The sequence below is a fragment of the Saccopteryx leptura genome, chromosome 6, assembly GCF_036850995.1.
Source record: "Saccopteryx leptura isolate mSacLep1 chromosome 6, mSacLep1_pri_phased_curated, whole genome shotgun sequence".
NCBI lineage: Eukaryota > Metazoa > Chordata > Mammalia > Chiroptera > Emballonuridae > Saccopteryx > Saccopteryx leptura.
The window spans coordinates 188,569,473-188,587,763 of NC_089508.1; the positions used below are offsets into that span (position 1 = coordinate 188,569,473).

The 18,291-nt window shown below is 45.4% G+C and overlaps 1 protein-coding gene across 6 annotated transcripts in view; it reads right to left on the reverse strand.

The window, feature by feature from the left end:
- Nucleotides 1–2,253: 2,253 nt before the first annotated feature.
- FBXW11 (F-box and WD repeat domain containing 11) overlaps nucleotides 2,254–18,291 on the reverse strand; it is a 117,820-nt gene continuing 101,782 nt past the window's right edge. For all 6 annotated transcript variants that reach the window (XM_066388073.1, XM_066388071.1, XM_066388069.1 and 3 more), the window contains 6 exons: nucleotides 18,007–18,256; nucleotides 15,311–15,429; nucleotides 13,361–13,471; nucleotides 12,427–12,505; nucleotides 10,685–10,870; nucleotides 2,254–4,750 (listed from right to left, as the gene is read on the reverse strand). In XM_066388073.1, the coding sequence (XP_066244170.1) occupies nucleotides 10,709–10,870; nucleotides 12,427–12,505; nucleotides 13,361–13,471; nucleotides 15,311–15,429; nucleotides 18,007–18,256 (721 nt within the window). In that variant the 3' untranslated portion in view covers nucleotides 2,254–4,750; nucleotides 10,685–10,708. The remainder of the gene's footprint in view (nucleotides 4,751–10,684; nucleotides 10,871–12,426; nucleotides 12,506–13,360; nucleotides 13,472–15,310; nucleotides 15,430–18,006; nucleotides 18,257–18,291) is intronic.

Genomic DNA, 18,291 nt, shown 5'->3' on the forward strand with positions numbered 1-18,291 from the left:
AAGACAGGGGCTGCCAGCTCTTGGCTCCTTCCCCTCCTCTTGTCTTTTCAAACACCTCTCCTTTCAGGTCATTTTTCATAAACACGTATCGAGTGATTAATGTGTGCTGGTCGCTCTGTCACAAGGCATATCATTTGTTCCATTTCTCTGGAATGTCTTCCGTTCAAGAGTTCAGTACTTGGGCACAAGGTTTCGGTAGGTCACTACTAGAAATGCTTAAAATCACATTAGTTCAGAGATGGCAAACTGGTACCCCCAGTGATTTATTTACTTATTTTAAATACCAACTTTTCTAAATTGGGCATCTACATAGTATGGATTTCCAGCTTTTCTCGAAAACGCTGACCCAGCCTCCCTGGGTCTGCGGCCGGTGCCCTCCAGGACTTGAACTAGTGAAACCTTCCTTTATACACTGGACGGCTAGGACCCAAAAGGGAGTATTGCCACACGGCGAATTAGTAACAGGAGCACCAGCCAGAGGGCCCCACTTCCTTTCTCCTTAGCAACGGGAAAACAAATAGGCCGACACGGCAAAGCACCAGGGCTCTGACTATAGATCCCAGTTCTACAAAACCTCTTAGAACCTCCATTGTTCTGATGGGATGCATGCAGAGCAGTGAATTCCTTGCAGTAACACCTCACCTATCGAGGAAGAAAACCAGTCCTGACTGACCACCAACTACATGAGGGTGGGAGACAGCCAGAGAGGTGAGGACCCAGTCCACACCCAAGGGCCTTCCACTCTGCAGCAGTGCTGAACATCTGCTGTTGTTCATGAGGATTAGACTAGCCTGGAGCACCAAGGTTATCACACTGAGCACGAGCAGCAACGGAAAGGCCAGTGAAACAGGAGGGGACAAGGCAGGACACCACCTAAGGCTCCACCCACAAGGAACTAGCTAAATAACTTACGGTACGTTCTTATAACCAAATACTACTCAGCCATAAGCAGGGATGAGGTAGAATTACACGCACTGACCTGGAATGAGCCGTAAAGAATATGAGATGAAAAAGCAAGGTGCAGTTCCATTAACATTAAAAGGTGGAGGCATGATGTTTATCTACAGTACATATATATACACATACACAGACCCTTCTATACAGTCTTTCTGTTGTAGGATATACAAAAAACTGGCTAACAATGGGGACTAAGGGTCTGAGGCGAAAGTCACTTTTCATCCACTTTTTTATGGTTAATAAGTTGGGTTTTCTTTTTTCTTTCCTTTTTTTTTTAAATGTTAGGCATTTTCATACAAGGGTGACTTTGCTTATATTTATTTATTTTATTTTTTTACAGAGACAGAGTCAGAGAGAGGGATAGATAGGGACAGACAGGAATAGAGAGATGAGAAGCATCAATCATTAGTGTTTTCGTTGCAATACCTTAGTTGTTCACTGATTGCTTTCTCGTATGTGCCTTGACCGTGGGGTTACAGCAGACCGAGTGACCCCTTGCTCGAGCCAGCAACCTTGGGTCCAAGCTGGTGAGCTTTGCTCAAAGCAGATGAGCCCGCGCTCAAGCTGGCAACCTCGGGGGTTTCAAACCCGGGTCCTCCACATCCCAGTCCAATGCTCTATCCACTGTGCCACTGCCTGGTCGGGCAAATTGGGTTTTCTTAACCATATGCATGTAACATATCTTTAAAACTTCTACCAAAAAGATTGGGTGGGGGGCAATACTGTATAGGAACACTCGCTTTTCAGTTTGGTTGACTGGAGGGGGGATCTAGTTTTCCGGAAGACTCTTGCTACTTCTCAGGATGTGCTGAGCAGAACTCGCCCCCCCCCCCCCCCCGCCCCGCCACCGATGGCAGATTTCCGACTTAGGACTCGAGTAGCGACGTGTGACTCCGCAAACGTGAAAAACGAAAGGACTGCATGTCTGATGCGGCCACAGGGTGCTTCCCACACTGCCACCCACTCCCTCAGGGACCCACACGGGAACCGCTGGAGATGTTTTAGGGGCCGCTTCCCTCCGTGTAGTCACTTGGGAAGCAGTGCAGTGCTTGTGGGAGCAGACCTGCTGGGGAGGAGCTCTGCACTGGCCCCAGCTCCTTCGGTCCAGGTAGCTTTCAGCAAAGCCCCCAAGGCCTGGACTGGCGTGACGTCAGACCAGTGCTCACAGGCCAAGAGCCTCATTTTACAAAGATGATTTTTTAAATCCATAAACTTTAATTGTATGTCACTGAAATAACTAATAGCACATGACAGGCTTTTTTTTTTTTTTTTTTTGAAAAATTTCTTAACAGAACATCAGAGTATTGCAACACTTTATTAAGAATATTGGCTTTGCATTAGTAGCTGGAGCAACAATTACACGAAGCCAGATTAGGTGTACGGCATTAATACTCATACTTGATTTATTGACATTACTTAGCAATTTATTGGACAAAGGTCAACTTTTTGTTTTTTATTAAGCACATTCCACAGTACAAAGCTGTCGTGAATAATATCTGTACAATTTAACAGTTTCAATAGCTGTTCAGACACAAATTTATTTCAAACAGATAATTGGCAAACATAATTAATTACAGTTAGAATTAGACTATCCCAGTGCTTTAAAACATTAATATAGCAGTAATTTACAGTTGCTCAATTAAGGGTTAGCAAAATAAAGTCCAGAGTACGGCTGGGAATTACTACTATAATCCCAGAAAGTCAGAATTCCTTGGGCACCAGAGTCCCCTGCTATAATTTAGTAGGCACAATTCAAAGGTTGTGTGCATCATCAAAGGCCATGATCTCCCAAGGAACAGGAACTTGTATATTAAACATGCAGAAACAACAACGGAAGTCCATTCGTTCAGAAGAACCGCCTCCCACACTGCCCGCTGCCCCCGGGCCCGCCCACCTGGCCTAGTGCCGCTGTAAGAGGCAGAGCGGTAAGGGCTACCCCCACTCACCGCTGCCGTCCCACTTACGGCATCTACCTTGACGAACAGAGGCTTCTTTCTTTTATACTTTGAGGCTCAATTTCTCAAAAACAGAAATTTAGTAATATGGGAGGGAAGGATGTATTAAAAAAATAAAAGAAGAAAAAGCAAAGCCCACCTGATGAATTACACACACACACACATTGATCCCCTCACCGTTCTCAACGCAAAGACGAAACAGGGCCCAGGGACCTTCTCTTAGTAGTAGAGTGTGCTTCCACGGGAAGAGGTTCATTAACAGGGGGTTCTTATTGGTCCTTTAACATGTTGCTGACATTCCTTGATCTTTGGGAATAATGGCAAGGGGCAAATCAAAATCTAATGTTGAACGAGGGAATAGGAGTGACAACCGGATGCCCAAGTCCTTCTGTGCATGGTCAGCGTGACAGAGCCATCCACATGCTCGGGCGGCCGAGCTCTTGGGAGCTTCAGAACCTGTCAGGACCACAGCAGCAAGTGACACCAGAGACGAGCGGATGGGATTCGTGAGTTTGAGGCTTTGCACCACATAGGAGTATCCTTCCACTCAACATGGGCCTCGGAACCGGCCTGCCCCGGTACCCGGGCTCCGACATGTAGCAGGGCCTGCCAACGCCCTGACAGGCCAGGATGCAGGGTTTCCGAGGCTGGTCAGCACGGGCCTTCGTGTTCTTCCCTCCCCGGGGTTACTAACACACACATAGTAACGGGTTCTGACGGTGACGTCAAATGAATACTATGGGAAGTGACCACTAGTACTCAGGAGTACTTATGAGGAAAAGAACAAAAATGTTTTTTCAGGTACCTCTCTATCATATATACTGCACAACAAATAAAACATTCTGTGTTCAATTTTAGAAATTACATTTTAAAACAAGATTCCCATTAAAGACACACACCACACACACACACACATACACAACGACAATGACAAAATAAAAACACCGTATGAATACTGCAGGAAGGGTCCTAGGAAATCCACACCAACCCTGGCATCAGGTCCTTGAGCCCAGCCCACACACTGTGGGCGAAGTGTGAACACACTGTGTTAGTGTCTCAGGCATGGGGCCCGACTCCAGCAACCTTGAGGTTACACTGTTCTGTACATTGTATCTACATGCGGTACAGTATTTTAAATAAGGAGGCAAGCACATGTGTAAAGATGTTACTCTACCAAGTATCAGGAGATGGGTGGGTACAGAAAACAGTTAATAAAAGAGCTATATTACCTGTCGGGAGATAATATAACCTGGCTGACAGTTCTTTAAATTAAGAGAAATGATACAGAAACGGAGTATAATCCCCAAAATGTTACTAAAACAATCCAGAGAAATTTTTCCATCGTCCAACATATTCCTAATACAGGTCAGAATTCAGGCTGATGTGAACAGTCAAAAGGGAACTTTTGCAAAGGAAAGCCCTGGACATTCTGGGTAGGTGTTTGGCACCCAAATTTCACCAAAGAATGCTGTTTCTTAGTATCAGACCAAAGTGCAAAGCATTATAAATTAGAGGCCAAGTCTTCTCTTGACTGTCGATTTACTTCTAGAAAACAGACCGGATGTTCCTTTTATACGAACGGTTTACATTTGAAGCATTCGGTTTTTTTCTCACTAATGGGGAGGAAGTGGGCTTCTGTCCTACTTGAAGTCGGTGAAGCTAAGGGGTCCTTCTCAGAGTGGAGGCCGGAATCGGGTGAAAAATGTCGGAACTTGAAGAGTTAGGCTGCTTTGCATCTACCCAGCATCTAGAACCAATTCCAGCTTCATAACTCAGCTGTGAAGAACTTCCTTAGGCATTTGGTAGCCATGTAGCCAGTAGTTCAAGACTAGAAAACCCTGAAAAGGAAAAAAAAACCCAGCTGCAAAGTGAGTCTAGATGGAGAGTAGTTAGACATGGAGATAACACACACAGCCTATTCAGATACATTATTTGTACACACATACCAAACTGGTTTTCAAATAATCAAAAGCAAAATATAGTAGCTGCAAATTGTTTTGAGCGTACTACATACAGACCAGGTATCATATATTATATTCTTTTTTTTTTTTTTTTTTTACAAGGATAGAGAGAGAGTCAGAGAGAGGGACAGATAGGGACAGACAGACAGGAATGGAGAGAGATGAGAAGCATCAATCATCAGCTTTTCGTTGCGACACCTTAGTTGTTCATTGATTGCTTTCTCATATGTGCCTTGACCGCAGGCCTTCAGCAGACCGAGTAACCCCTTGCCTGAGCCAACGAAGCCGGTGAGCTTTTTTTTTGCTCAAGCCAGATGAGCCTGCGCTCAAGCTGGCGACCTCAGGGTCTCGAACTTGGGTCCTTCCGCATCCCAGTCCAACGCTCTACCCACTCCGCCACCGCCTGGTCAGGCTCATATATTATATTCATGTAAACATCACAAAAACCTTATGAGATAGAACCTATTACACCCATGTTAAACCAGACAATTAGGGCTCAGTTCAATACATTAGTCACTAAGTGAGGGGAGGGGGCGTTCAGAGCAACACCTGACCCTATGACCTATCAGCTGTCAGTTCTGCTGCTAAAAACTATGCCTATAACAAAATATGCTTAGTGCCAGATTTTATATTTAGCATACTCTTTTATGACATCCAACACCTATGAAGGCCTGTCTCTTGGCCTCCTGAAGGCACTATCATTGTGAAACAAAAATAAGCAAAGCTAGTCGAAAAATAACAATGCCAATCACCAGAAATGACTCCTTTGTGAAATAAGTCATTAATAAAAGGACAGTGTAAAGGAAAAGACTACTGAATGGTTCATACTTTTTAACTACGACTTTGAGTCAATCATAATCTTTACACTCATCTATGTACATAAATATGACACCCACCACCCCACAGCACAACACTCAAGAGACAAGGCTTATTACTACTATGTACAAAGCAGGCTATTTTCTATTCAAAATTTCATCGAAGTCAAATTCCATTAAGATGATTTCACAATCACTAATGCGTCATAACCCCTTCCAAAAACTGCACTAAACCATTGATCTAAGAAGAGATCTAAAAGTCACCTTCTGGTTTAAAATTCTAATAAAAGAGAAGGAGGGAGGGAAAGAGTTTTTTTAAGTTTGTCTTCTTTTTCAAAGAAAACTTTCCTAAAAGGTTGTCAATTTTCATAAAGATCAAGAATTCAAGTAAGCTTTCTCAATGAGTTCAAGAGAGATTCAATTTCATTTGCTATATTTTCCCATGAAGGATATTTGGGAGTGCCGGAATTACTGTTAGAGGAACACCCAGAGACAGAAGTGGTCCCTCGCACACACTGCTGACGATGTAAACGGATTCAACTCTTGGAAGGCAACATAACTATGCCTCAGAAGTCTTTACATGTCATACCTTTCAACCCAGACACTAGAGACATTTCTAGAATTCTATCCAAAGGTAATAAAGGGTTGGGCAAAGATTAAGCTAATAAAAACATAACTGGTAATGTGTTTTATAATAACTAAAAGCTGAGACACACACACACACACAAATATATAACAACAGGACATAGCCAAACAATCAAATATTATTTTGCCATTAAGAATAATAATTTAGCCCTGGCCGGTTGGCTCAGCGGTAGAGCGTCGACCTGGCGTGTGGGGGACCCGGGTACGATTCCCGGCCAGGGCACATAGGAGAAGCGCCCATTTGCTTCTCCACCCCCACCCCCTCCTTCCTCTCTGTCTCTCTCTTCCCCTCCCGCAGCCAAGGCTCCATTGGAGCAAGGATGGCCCGGGCGCTGGGGATGGCTCCTTGGCCTCTGACCCAGGCGCTAGAGTGGCTCTGGTCAAGGCAGAGCAATGCCCCGGAGGGGCAGAGCATCGCCCCCTGGTGGGCAGAGTGTCACCCCTGGTGGGCGTGCCGGGTGGATCCCGGTCGGGCGCATGCGGGAGTCTGTCTGACTGTCTCTCCCCATTTCCAGCTTCAGAAAAATACAAAAAAAAAAATACAAAAAAAAAAAAAAAAAAAAAAGAATAATAATTTAGCCTCACTGGTGGTGGCACAGTGGATAGAGCATTGACCTGGGATGCTGAGGTCGCAGGTTCAAGACCCAAAGGTCGCCAGCTTGAGTGTGGGTTCATCTGGCTTGAGTGTGGGGTCATTGGCTTAAACATGCGATCAGACATGATCCCACATGTTAGCTGGCTTCAGCAAGGGGTCACTGGCTTAGCCTGAGCCCCCAGGACAAGGCACATATGAGAAGCAACCAATGAACAACTAAAGTAATGCAACTACAAGTTGATGCTTCTCATCTCTCTCCCTTCCTGTCTGTGTCTCTCCCTCTCTCAAAATGAATGAATAATAATTTAGGCAAATATTGACATTACTGACATGTAATAACTCTACAACAAAAAGAGAAAAAGCATTTACAAACGTGTGGTTATCAACCATATTTTTGAAATCTTGAAAGGACAGATACAGAGGAGCTAATAATAATGGTGAGCCACGAATAGGACTTTATTTTTTTCTTTCGGTTAATATGTTTCTTCCCCCTAATTTCCTAAATGATCTTATATTGTCTTGTGCTAAGAGAAACAAGAATTACTGTTATCTATAGCTCTTAGGACTTAGTGATGAAAAAAAAAATGACTCAACAAACAAATCTATTGCTAGGTTTCCTGACTCAGAAATACTCTTACCTAATATTTTAGAGGTGAATATTTTACTGCAAGGTTAAATCATCATTAGGGTAGTGTTTCTTATTATGCATAAATCTTACAGTATCACATGGTAATAATTTTTTTCATGTTACAATAAATGAAAAGAATTTGGAAAAGAGCAATAAAAACCATGAAGTTGACTGCCAAGGTTGTCAAAAGTAATCCACTTTGAAGAGAGAAACACATTTGAGGTTTCGTTGCTTGTGCTGCTTACAAAGCAGATAAGATTTTCCATTGATTTAGAATTGTGGATCATAACAAGGCAGTTTTTCTTAGGTTCCCTACGCAGGACTGGGAGGAGGGCCTGGAAGAAGTAACAGCAGTTTCCTTCCCCCACGGCCAATGGGAGACACAGCCCTGCGGAGCCGCCAATCATTACTTCATCCCTCGACCAAAGGACTCTGGTTTCAGGGCGCCTTAGAGTGACACATAGAGTTGTCCACTTGTGACCCTTTACTGTGTTCTACAATTCATCTATTAAATATGCCGGGGGGTGGGGGATACTAAGGATGTCTTGAGTTTTATCGTGTGCCTCTTTAAACACACATCCCAGACACAGAGGAGGCACACGCAGGCTGCCTGTGACACACCTGTGTGCCCGTCCATCCCCTCCAAGGTCCACTCTCTGTGCTCTCACTTGGGAAAACCAGCAGAAGCCAGCTGCAGCTAAAGCACCACGCGGAGGGAAATGTGTAGCTTATAAAACAAAAACTTAGGAATGGAATGAATTTAACAAAAGATGTTTAAGACTTACATGCACATACTGCAAAACACTGGTTAAGAGAAACTGAAGCCTGACCCAGTGGTGGCGCAGTGGATAGAGCGTTGGCCTGGGATGCTGAGGACCAAGGTTCAAAACCCTGAAGTCACCAGCTTGAGTGTGGGATCATAGGCATGACCTCATGGTTGCTGGCTTGAGCAAGGGATCACTGACTTGGCTGGAGCCCTCTGGTCAAGGCACATATGAGAAAACAATCAATGAACTAAGGTACCATAATGAAGAATTGATGCTTCTCATCTCTCTCCATTCCTGTCTTTCCCTCTCCCTCTTTAAAAAGAGAGAGAGAGAGAGAGAAACTGAAGAACTAAACAATGGTGATACACCATGTTTATGGGTTGGAACACTCAGTACATGTCAAGATGAAAATTCTCCCCCCAAGTGATCTTTAGATTCAATGCAGTCCTAATCACAACCCCTAAAGTTATCTTCATAGAATTTGACAATCAAATTCAAAATTAAATGTGAAAACCTAGAGAACCTAGAATAGTTAACAGTTTTTTTAAAGTTGGAAGAGCTATTCTGTAATATGGTACTGGCGACGTCAGCCGCACAGCAGAAGAGAGTCCAGACACAAGAGTGCACGGAAGTGGTCCAGCGGCGTCCTCTGACCAAGGTGCCGAGGCAATTCCACGGGGAAAGAACAGTCTTTCAATCAAACAATGCTGGACAGCCAGCGAACTGTGTAAACACAAGAACAAGGGCATTCTCACCTCACACCACACACAAAAATAACTTTAAATGGAGCAAAGACCTAAATGCAAAAGCTAAAAATATAAAACGTCTAAAACTACACTGGCCCCAAAACAGTCACTAGCTACATGTAATTATTTAAATATAAGTTTAAATAAAGTATAATTAAGTATAATTAAAAATCCAATTAAATTTTATAAAAAAACATAATTAAAAATTCAGTTCCTGCCTGACCAGGCGGTGGCACAGTGGATAGAGCGTCGGACTGGGATGCGGAAGACCCAGGTTTGAGACCCTGAGGTCACCAGCTTGAGCGCGGGCTCATCTGGTTTGAGCAAAAGCTCACCAGCTTGGACCCAAAGTCGCTGGCTCGAGCAAGGGGTTACTCGGTCTGCTGAAGGCCCGCGGTTAAGGCACATATGAGAAAGCAATCAATGAACAACTAAGGTGTTGCAACACGCAATGAAAAACTGATAATTGATGCTTCTCATCTCTCCGTTCCTGTCTGTCTGTCCCTGTCTATCCCTCTCTCTCTGTGTCTCTGTAAAAAAAAAAAGAAAAGAAAAAAAAAATTCAGTTCCTAAGTCACACATTTCAAGAGTTCAATAGCCACAGGTGGCTAGTGGCCATGCCACAGTGAACCGCGTAGCTCTAGACAATGTAAACTGATCTAGTGACAGAAAGTAGGACAATACTCGCGAAGGCTGGGGAGGGTCAGGCTTTGACTACAAAGGTGACACAAGGGACTTTCTGAGGGACAGAAATGTTTTCATCTTGATTGTGGAGGTGGCCACAGGGATGTATACATTTGTAAAAACTTATCCAACAGTACACTTTAAATGGGTACAATCTATTTTACACACACCGTACCTCAAAAAGACTGATTATAAAGACCACGGCAGAGGCACAGAAAAGGTGAAGGGACAGGGCAGAGGGCGATGTGTACCCAGGACACCGTCCGTGTGAGGAAGACACGTTCTAGCAGCCGACTCGGCCAGTTCCTAGGACACAGCCAAGCAGGGTTTCTCCCTCTTGAGGCTGGACACCTGAGTTATCAGCAAAATGTGCTGTCACCCACGGGGACAATGGCTCTAAGTCTTCCTACAGACAGAGCAAAGGACTCGGCTCCCAGAGCACCTGCTGTGCCCAGTGGATGACAAGCAAGTTTTAGGAGCCCTCTCAACAATACCCTTCTTGGTGGCGGTGGGCGGACTGGGATGGGGGAGGGGGCAACTTTGAATGTTGGTTGATGGTGACTTTTTAAAAATAAATAAATAAATAAATAAATAAATAAAAGAGCTGAAGGATAGGAAAAAGAGAAAAAGGAGATTTTTTACACCCCAACACAGAGGATTTGACGGGTGGTAAATCGGTATGACAGGGGAAACCATTTAGAAAAAGTTTTTAAAAACAGGAACTAAGTTGTCTGCCAATATGAAAAGCAACAATTTAGACTTTATTTTCACCAGAGCATAAAGATCTAGCCTTATGCTAGAACCCTGTAAAGTTGAGACATCTAATAAAGACTAACCACCTTGGTCTCCATCACTGAGAAGGGAACAAACCACACAATTCCCACACGGGAAGGCGAATCCAACCGGCAGAATGGAAGGCGGTGGTACTGACCTGAGACGGGTAAAGTGCAGACTGTTATCTGGAGATGTAAGTGTACGTTCTGGAGGGAGAACGGGTCTCATTCTGGGCACTGGGAGGCACATTTAAGAAATCCCAAATCAAAATAGTGTCATCATGAGAGCTGCTGATGATTTGAAATTCATCAAACTGTAGCCGAAACACACGTCCAGAATGTTCCTGTGAAATGTAACCGCCAGATGGATACAGTGAGACCTTGACACCCCTCACGTCCCATCGTCGGGGAGTCGCCACAGTGGAATGTGCAGCTATGCAGGCTTCCTGAACACTGTCCCAGAGCCTACCCAGCCCGCCGTCCACCCCCTCCCTCTACACCTCTTCTTTAACTCGATTTGTGTCCTAGATCCTGGCCCATAAATATGTCAAAGAAAAACTACGTCATCGAATCACAAAGGGTCTTAGAAAGGTAAATAATAATGTTTAATACCCATTCTTGACACTGTAAAAACTAGAACCAGGATTATGTCCTGAACATGATAAAGACTATCTCAGCCCTGGCCGGTTGGCTCAGCGGTAGAGCGTCGGCCTAGCGTGCGGAGGACCCGGGTTCGATTCCCGGCCAGGGCACACAGGAGAAGTGCCCATTTGCTTCTCCACCCCTCCGCCGCGCTTTCCTCTCTGTCTCTCTCTTCCCCTCTCACAGCCAAGGCTCCATTGGAGCAAAGATGGCCCGGGCGCTGGGGATGGCTCTGTGGCCTCTGCCTCAGGCGCTAGAGTGGCTCTGGTCGCAACATGGCGACGCCCAGGATGGGCAGAGCATCGCCCCCTGGTGGGCAGAGCGTCGCCCCTGGTGGGCGTGCCGGGTGGATCCCGGTCGGGCGCATGTGGGAGTCTGTCTGACTGTCTCTCCCTGTTTCCAGCTTCAGAAAAAAATGAAAAAAAAAAAAAGACTATCTCAAACTGTAGCCCACATCAAAATTAATGATGAAATATCAGAAGCATTCCCATTAAAATCAAGAAGAAAACAAGAATGGTCCTAACCACTGTTCTGCATGTTCTAGTCAATGCAAAAAGCAAAGATACAGACATAAAAGGTAAAACTATTGAAAATGAGGAAAAAGAATGTGCTTGGTTGGCCCCAGCTGGGTAGCTCGTGTTACTGCAACATCCCAGCACGCTGAGGTCACGGGTTCAATCCCCAGTCAGGATGTGAAGCGATCAATGAGTGCACAATTAACTGGAACAAGTGGTACAACGAGTTGATGCTTCTCTCTCTCTCTCTCTCTCTCTCAAATCAATGGAAAATTTTTAAAAAAGGAGGAAAAAAAATAATGTGCATGGTAAAGTTGCAAAAACAAGATTAACATATAAAAATAAAGTACTCCTATATGTCAAAGCAATAATCCATAGAATATGGCTGAGGGGGAATTCATCCTACCAGTATAAAAATAATGCTGTTATAAAAGTATAACATAACCAGACACCCACATTAATAAATCCCCCAACCTCCAGGAAGGAAATATTTTTTGCTGTATGAGGAACTGGCCCACCCATAAATGAGGAAGCCTGTTTTCATATTGGAGGTTGGATTACTGCTCCTTCGGGAAGAGCTCTCTATAATGGAAATGTCAAAAATCCTCTAATCTTGAACAAAGTGAAGAGAACAGTGCACTTCTCTGAGAAACAAGCTTTCCAGTGATACCCGCGGGCAGGTCTACGTGCAGGTGGCCACCTCCAGCACAGGGAACCACTACCCGTTTCAACAGGTCACGTACCACCAACGTGCGCAAACACAACGTGCTCGCTGGGGCTCGAGGGTCGAGAGCAGCTTGCAAGTCCCAAACTTTAATTTTCCTGGAAAGGACAATGAGATTGCGATGAGTAGAAAAGTTCACCGTTTAAATCCTGTCAAGCATTTCCTGGACCCAAAGGAGTGCATCTGAACTGCCTATTATAAACGTTAATGGGAACATGCTTACGTTCTTACCAGTTATTTAAACCAGTTACTCTTGATTTTGGAAAGGATAAGGACCTACACATCCTCAATCTTGCTGCAACTGTAGATTATTTTAAGGAGGACAAGAAAACAACTCCAGGTCTTTCTAACTTCATGATAATTGATGTCACCAAATTGATTAACCAGAGGTCTCGCCAGGGTCGAGCAGGTGCTGCTGACAGAAGCTGGGGCTCTCTGCGAGACTCTAAGGATACTTTTTTCCCAACTGGACAAATGTCTCCAGTTAATAACAGAAGAGTAAACAGATCAGTTCACCCATTTGTGAAGTCTATATATAGTCATCTCAAAAGGTTTACAGTTGCCATTTGCTCATTTACAAAGGTGTGAGGCTTTTAAAAGAGGATTTGTTCAATTCACCAAAAGGGGAAAATGCATTTATTACTGAACTGGGGGGGGGGGGTAGGGACAACCCACGCCTGGTATAAGGGTTAAGGCAAAAAACTGAGTTCCCACGCAAGCTGAGCTACTCCCCGAGTTCACAGTATTGGTTAGAAGCATACGTGTAGGAGCCGGGGAGGCTCAGCTATGGTGGGGTTTGGGCCTGGGTGGCCTCACTTGATCCAGCAGTGCAGGGACACCTGCCATCCTCAACGCACACAAACCACCTGGCCCGGGACATGGCACAGACATGGCAACCGTGCCCTCCCCCACTGACAGAGTCAGAGCTGTGCGTTTGCAATGTGAATACGCACCCGTCATAGGCCCCGCTAACAATCCTCTTGTTGTCAAACCGGATGCATCGCACCAACTCTTCATGTCCCTCTAGAACTCTTAGACAGGCGCCACATTCGATGTCCCAGAGCCTTAAATGAAGAACAGATCTCTGAAACAAGTCTGGGCACATGACTGCACCAGTGTGATCTTCTGCATTCTGCAATTCATTTCTATCTCACTCCCAGTCCACACTACGCATACATATATGGACACTCACTGCCACCTGTGTTTTTAAACTTGGGAGGAAACCTTACTTTTCACTGTATGTATTTCCTTTTATATGGTTTGAAACTTCAAAAAATCACGAGTATATCATTAACTAAATATAGTCAACAAATAAAGAATTCCACCCCAGGCACTTCTAGCCTGGAGACCAGGAGGCCCACAGAGGTGAGACCGGCATGGTGGCCACCTCTCCTGATGAGCCTCAGGGACACCCCTTCCTAGCCATATCCTACAGAGGGGGTTTTCCAGACAGCAAGGTCAGAGTGGGAAACTCGTTAGGTATATGCAGTGTCTTAGAAACAGAAATCCAGGCCCTGGCCGGTTGGCTCAGTGGTAGAGTGGCCTGGCGTGCAGGAGTCCCAGGTTCAATTCCCAGCCAGGGCACACAGGAGAAGCGCCCATCTGCTTCTCCACCCCTCCCCCTCTCCTTCCTCTCTGTCTCTCTCTTCCCCTCCCGCAGCCAAGGCTCCATTGGAGCAAAGTTGGCCCAGGTGCTGAGGATGGCTCTGTGGCCTCTGCCTCAGGCACTAGAATGGCTCTGGTTGCAGCAGAGCGATGCCCCAGATGGGCAGAGCATCGCCCCCTGGTGGGCGTGCCGGGTGGATCCCAGCCCAGCGCATGCGGGAGTCTGTCTGACTGCCTCCCCGTTTCCAGTTTCAGGAAAATACCAAAAAACAAACAAACAAAAACCCAAACAAACAAACAAAAAAAAATAGAAATCCAGTATATAAGTGTATACAGCTAGCCTTTTTCTCTGTGCATGATTTATATAACAATTCTGGAAATAAATTTTCTATTATCATTCATTTTTCTACATTATTTGCAAAAAGAAATCACAGCCATCTAACATGCACCAAACGCAGCAAACTGATTCCACAAGGCACTCTGCTCGGCCCCTCCACCAGGAGGGCCTTCACACCCGACCCCGCCCCTTCCCACAGCCGCCCAGGAGACCACGCCTGCCCTGCGATGCCTCCCTACAACCACATGGTTACTGTGTAAAACTTCAGAGCCTCCAGTGAGAAAGGTAAGGGCTGTTTATTGCTGAAATACTGACTAATTCAAAGCATGATGAATACAACAGAACCAAGGTTCAAGTGCTACAATGACTTTTCTGATGTCTTAAAACAGAGCAGTTAGACCGCCTCCCTTCCTCTCTCTCTTCTCACATAATCTTGAGCCCGATCGTTCTTTTGCCCAAAGACAAGGCGATTTGGTTATTTTAAAAAGCTACTAGCGTTTACTGGGATGGGGGGATGACTTGGGATAATTAAGTAAATATTTAAGGCAAGCTCTAATAAGATATAAAGTATTTAAGGATGGTCACCTTTATTAGAAAGCAAGGACACTGAGTGTTGGGAAGAAAAACCGGAAATGAAATACATGACCGAATAGGAGTGGATGGTCTGTAGCCAGTCCTAGGAGAGACAGAGCCTTCGGAGGGAAGCAGGGGCTCACAGGTGAGGTGCACCGCCCGTCACCTTGGCCAGAACACCTTGTCTACTGAGGAACCTTAGAAGAACATAGTTACCCAGTTGAGTATGCAGAGCCAAACAGACTGATAAAAGTTACCTGAAGTTTGTTATCTGAAGCACCCCCAAAGACTCTGCACCTGTTGAGCACTGGGCCTGGGGAGGTGAGTCAACATGATGGCAGAAATCAATCTCAATCGGCCTGCCACGGGGACACCTATGGCTACCCACCTGATGGTGTTATCTGATGACCCGCTGACAACCAGCCGGTCCCTGTACTGGAGACAGGCGATGCCTCGCTTGTGCCCGTTCAGAGTGCGAACAAATTCACAGGTGCTCGTGCTCCACACCTGCAACAAATCAGCAATATTTTAAAGAAGGAATGTAGTCTCCTCACAATATCCCTTTAAAAAAATAAATCAGAGCTTCTAGGAATGATCAAAACACTGGATCATGAACAACGGCTGGGAGGCTGGGACAGCATAGCATTTTCTTGGCCACTGAACGATAACGGGAATGAAACAGAGGGAGGTTGTGAAGTCTCCAGATCTCAAGATCTGCACAAAGAGAACGTCTCCTGGACTCTGCAGATGTCCGGTGGCCCAGGGGGAGAGCCTGGACCAGACTCTGTGTTTACACCAGCTGATCTGTCAACCAACGCAACTGCTGTGAGCACCCTGCACCTCCCCCTCTGCCCAGCAGTTTCTTGAACAGCTCTATTTTTCATGACACATCATGCTGAATATGAATGTGGAATAAATAATCCCTCTTTCGTGAACCCATCTGCAAGTCTTCGATGTTCACAGACACACAATATATTACCAGCCAGGTAAGGAGACACAAGCAATCAAAGTGCCCTGAATTATTTTACCAGCTGCACTTGCAGTTGAATGGGATAACTAAATAAATATCCACATGTAAAAAAAGGAAGTGGAATCCCTACCTCACACTATATATAAAAACTTAATTCAACATGGATCAAAGACTGAAATGTAAGAACTCAAACTATTAAGCTCTTAGAAGAAAACACAGGAGTAAATCTTTGTGACTCTGGATTAGGCAATGGTTTTGTAGATGTGACAACACAAGCAACAAAAGAAAAAAATCGATACAGTAGACTTCATCAGAATTAAAATTGTTTTGTGTTTCAAAGAAAAATATCAAGTAAAAAATTTTTTAAAAGAAAGAAAAATGAAAACCTAACCCACAAGAAAATATTTGCAAATATTTATCTGATAAGGAGCTTATCAGAATATATAAAGAACTTTGCACCTAAACAATAAAAGGACAAATAACCCAATTTGTTTAATGATCAAAAGATCATTAAATAGATGTTTCTCCGAAGAACATCAAATTGCCAAGGAGCACATAAAGAGATGCTCAACACCATCGGTCGTGAGGGAGAGGGAAAGCACAGCTAAGAGAGGCACCACTGCGCACCCACCAGGGTGACTAGACAGACACATAACAACAAGTGCTGACAGCGCTGGAGACACCCTCCCGTGGGGCTGGGCAGCCACTGAGTAAGGCCCCCACTCTCCTGACTGCCCGGCACTGGTCTCGTACCAACTGCTGTGCCGGCGCCGGGAGTGAAGCAACGCACCCAGAGCCGCGCTGTTCACTTCCAGACCACCCACTCTAATCTGATGCTGCCACCTCTGTGCTCGGTGCCTGACACACTAAAACGTTGTCTAGTGCTGCTGGTCAGAAGGGTTTTTTTGAGCCAAGTTCAATCGTTCATACATTGCAGGTGGGATTGTAAAATGGGGTATCCATTTTGGGAAACAGTTTGGCAAATGTTAAACAGTTACCATCCTCCCAAAACTGAAAATATATGTCCACACAGATGTTTAAGACAGTGTTATTCATAACAGATAAAAAGTATAAACAATCAAAATGTTCATCAAATGCTGGATGGGTAAACAAAATGTGGTCCCTCCTCCCAGTGGAGTTCTCTTCAGTCGTTAGAGAATGAAATACTGTCCATGCTACAGTGTCTACGGAGGGACCCTGGAAACATACACTAAGTGAACGGAGTCAGACACAAAAGGCCCAACACCGGATGTTCTCGTTCCTATGAAATGTCCAGAACAGGCACCTCCGTAGGCAGAGAGCAGATCAGTGGTCACCAGGGCCAAGGGGGAGGGGACGAGGGCTGACGACGAATGGGGGTGAAGTTTTCTTTGGAGTGTGACTGAAAATGTTCTGGAACTATATAGTTATGGTTACACAACACTGTGAATAGACTAAAGGCCACTGAGTTGTGTGCTTTAAAATGATGAATCTTATGGTATGTGAATTATGTTTTAATAAAGCTGCTATAAAAACTTAAGAATGTTAAAATTTTAAAAAATTAAGTGAATACTGGAATCAGAACTGCACTGACCATATCCTGTGGATCCCCCTACAACTGCTTGTCACAGGCCTGCCACCCACCACATGAAGACAGGGACATGTGCTGCTCATCACATCTCCAGCATCCAGCCCAGGGTCTGGGCCCAAAAGCAGGTGAGGACACCGCAACTCAGCTCTGCCCCTAGCTAGCTGTGTGGCCTCCGGCACAGGTCTGCACTCTCTGAGCCACGTCTGTAGGACGGAGGCACTGCTGACTCAGCACAGGGCCGGGAGGGTGGCACGAGGTGGTCGTGAGAAAGCTCCGCGCGCACGGGACTCGGTCAATGGGCTCGTTCTCTCCTCCTTGTCAAGGTCATCGACAATGTCATTTCATGAAACGGGGCTGCTCTCTATCCTGGTCCCAACACTTCTGACTTCTCTCGCCTGTAACTCCAGAAGCATGTAAACTGGCGTGGCTTCAAGGGCTTGTGAGCAAAATGGGAGAAAACGAAGATCTTGAGAAGCACCAGCTTGGTGTAAGCCACTTGGCTTTCTCTCCATTCTGAAGGGGACAGCAGGAGGGAAACACTTACTTTGATGGTTCTGTCCCCAGAGGCAGATACGATGTACTTATCATCAAAGTCCACTACATTGACAGCAGCACGGTGGCCGACCAGGACACGGCGCAAAGTGATGTCGGTGGCGGAAGCCATGTCCCACACCGCGATGGAGCGGTCCTTGGAGCAGGTCACCATCAGCCCGTTGCTGAAGCGTAAGTGCAGCACCGCCTCGTTGTGGTGGATGAGTGTGTTCAGAACCTCGCCCGTGTTCACATCCCAGACTCTAGGTGGGGACAGAGAAGCACAACGCTTCATTAT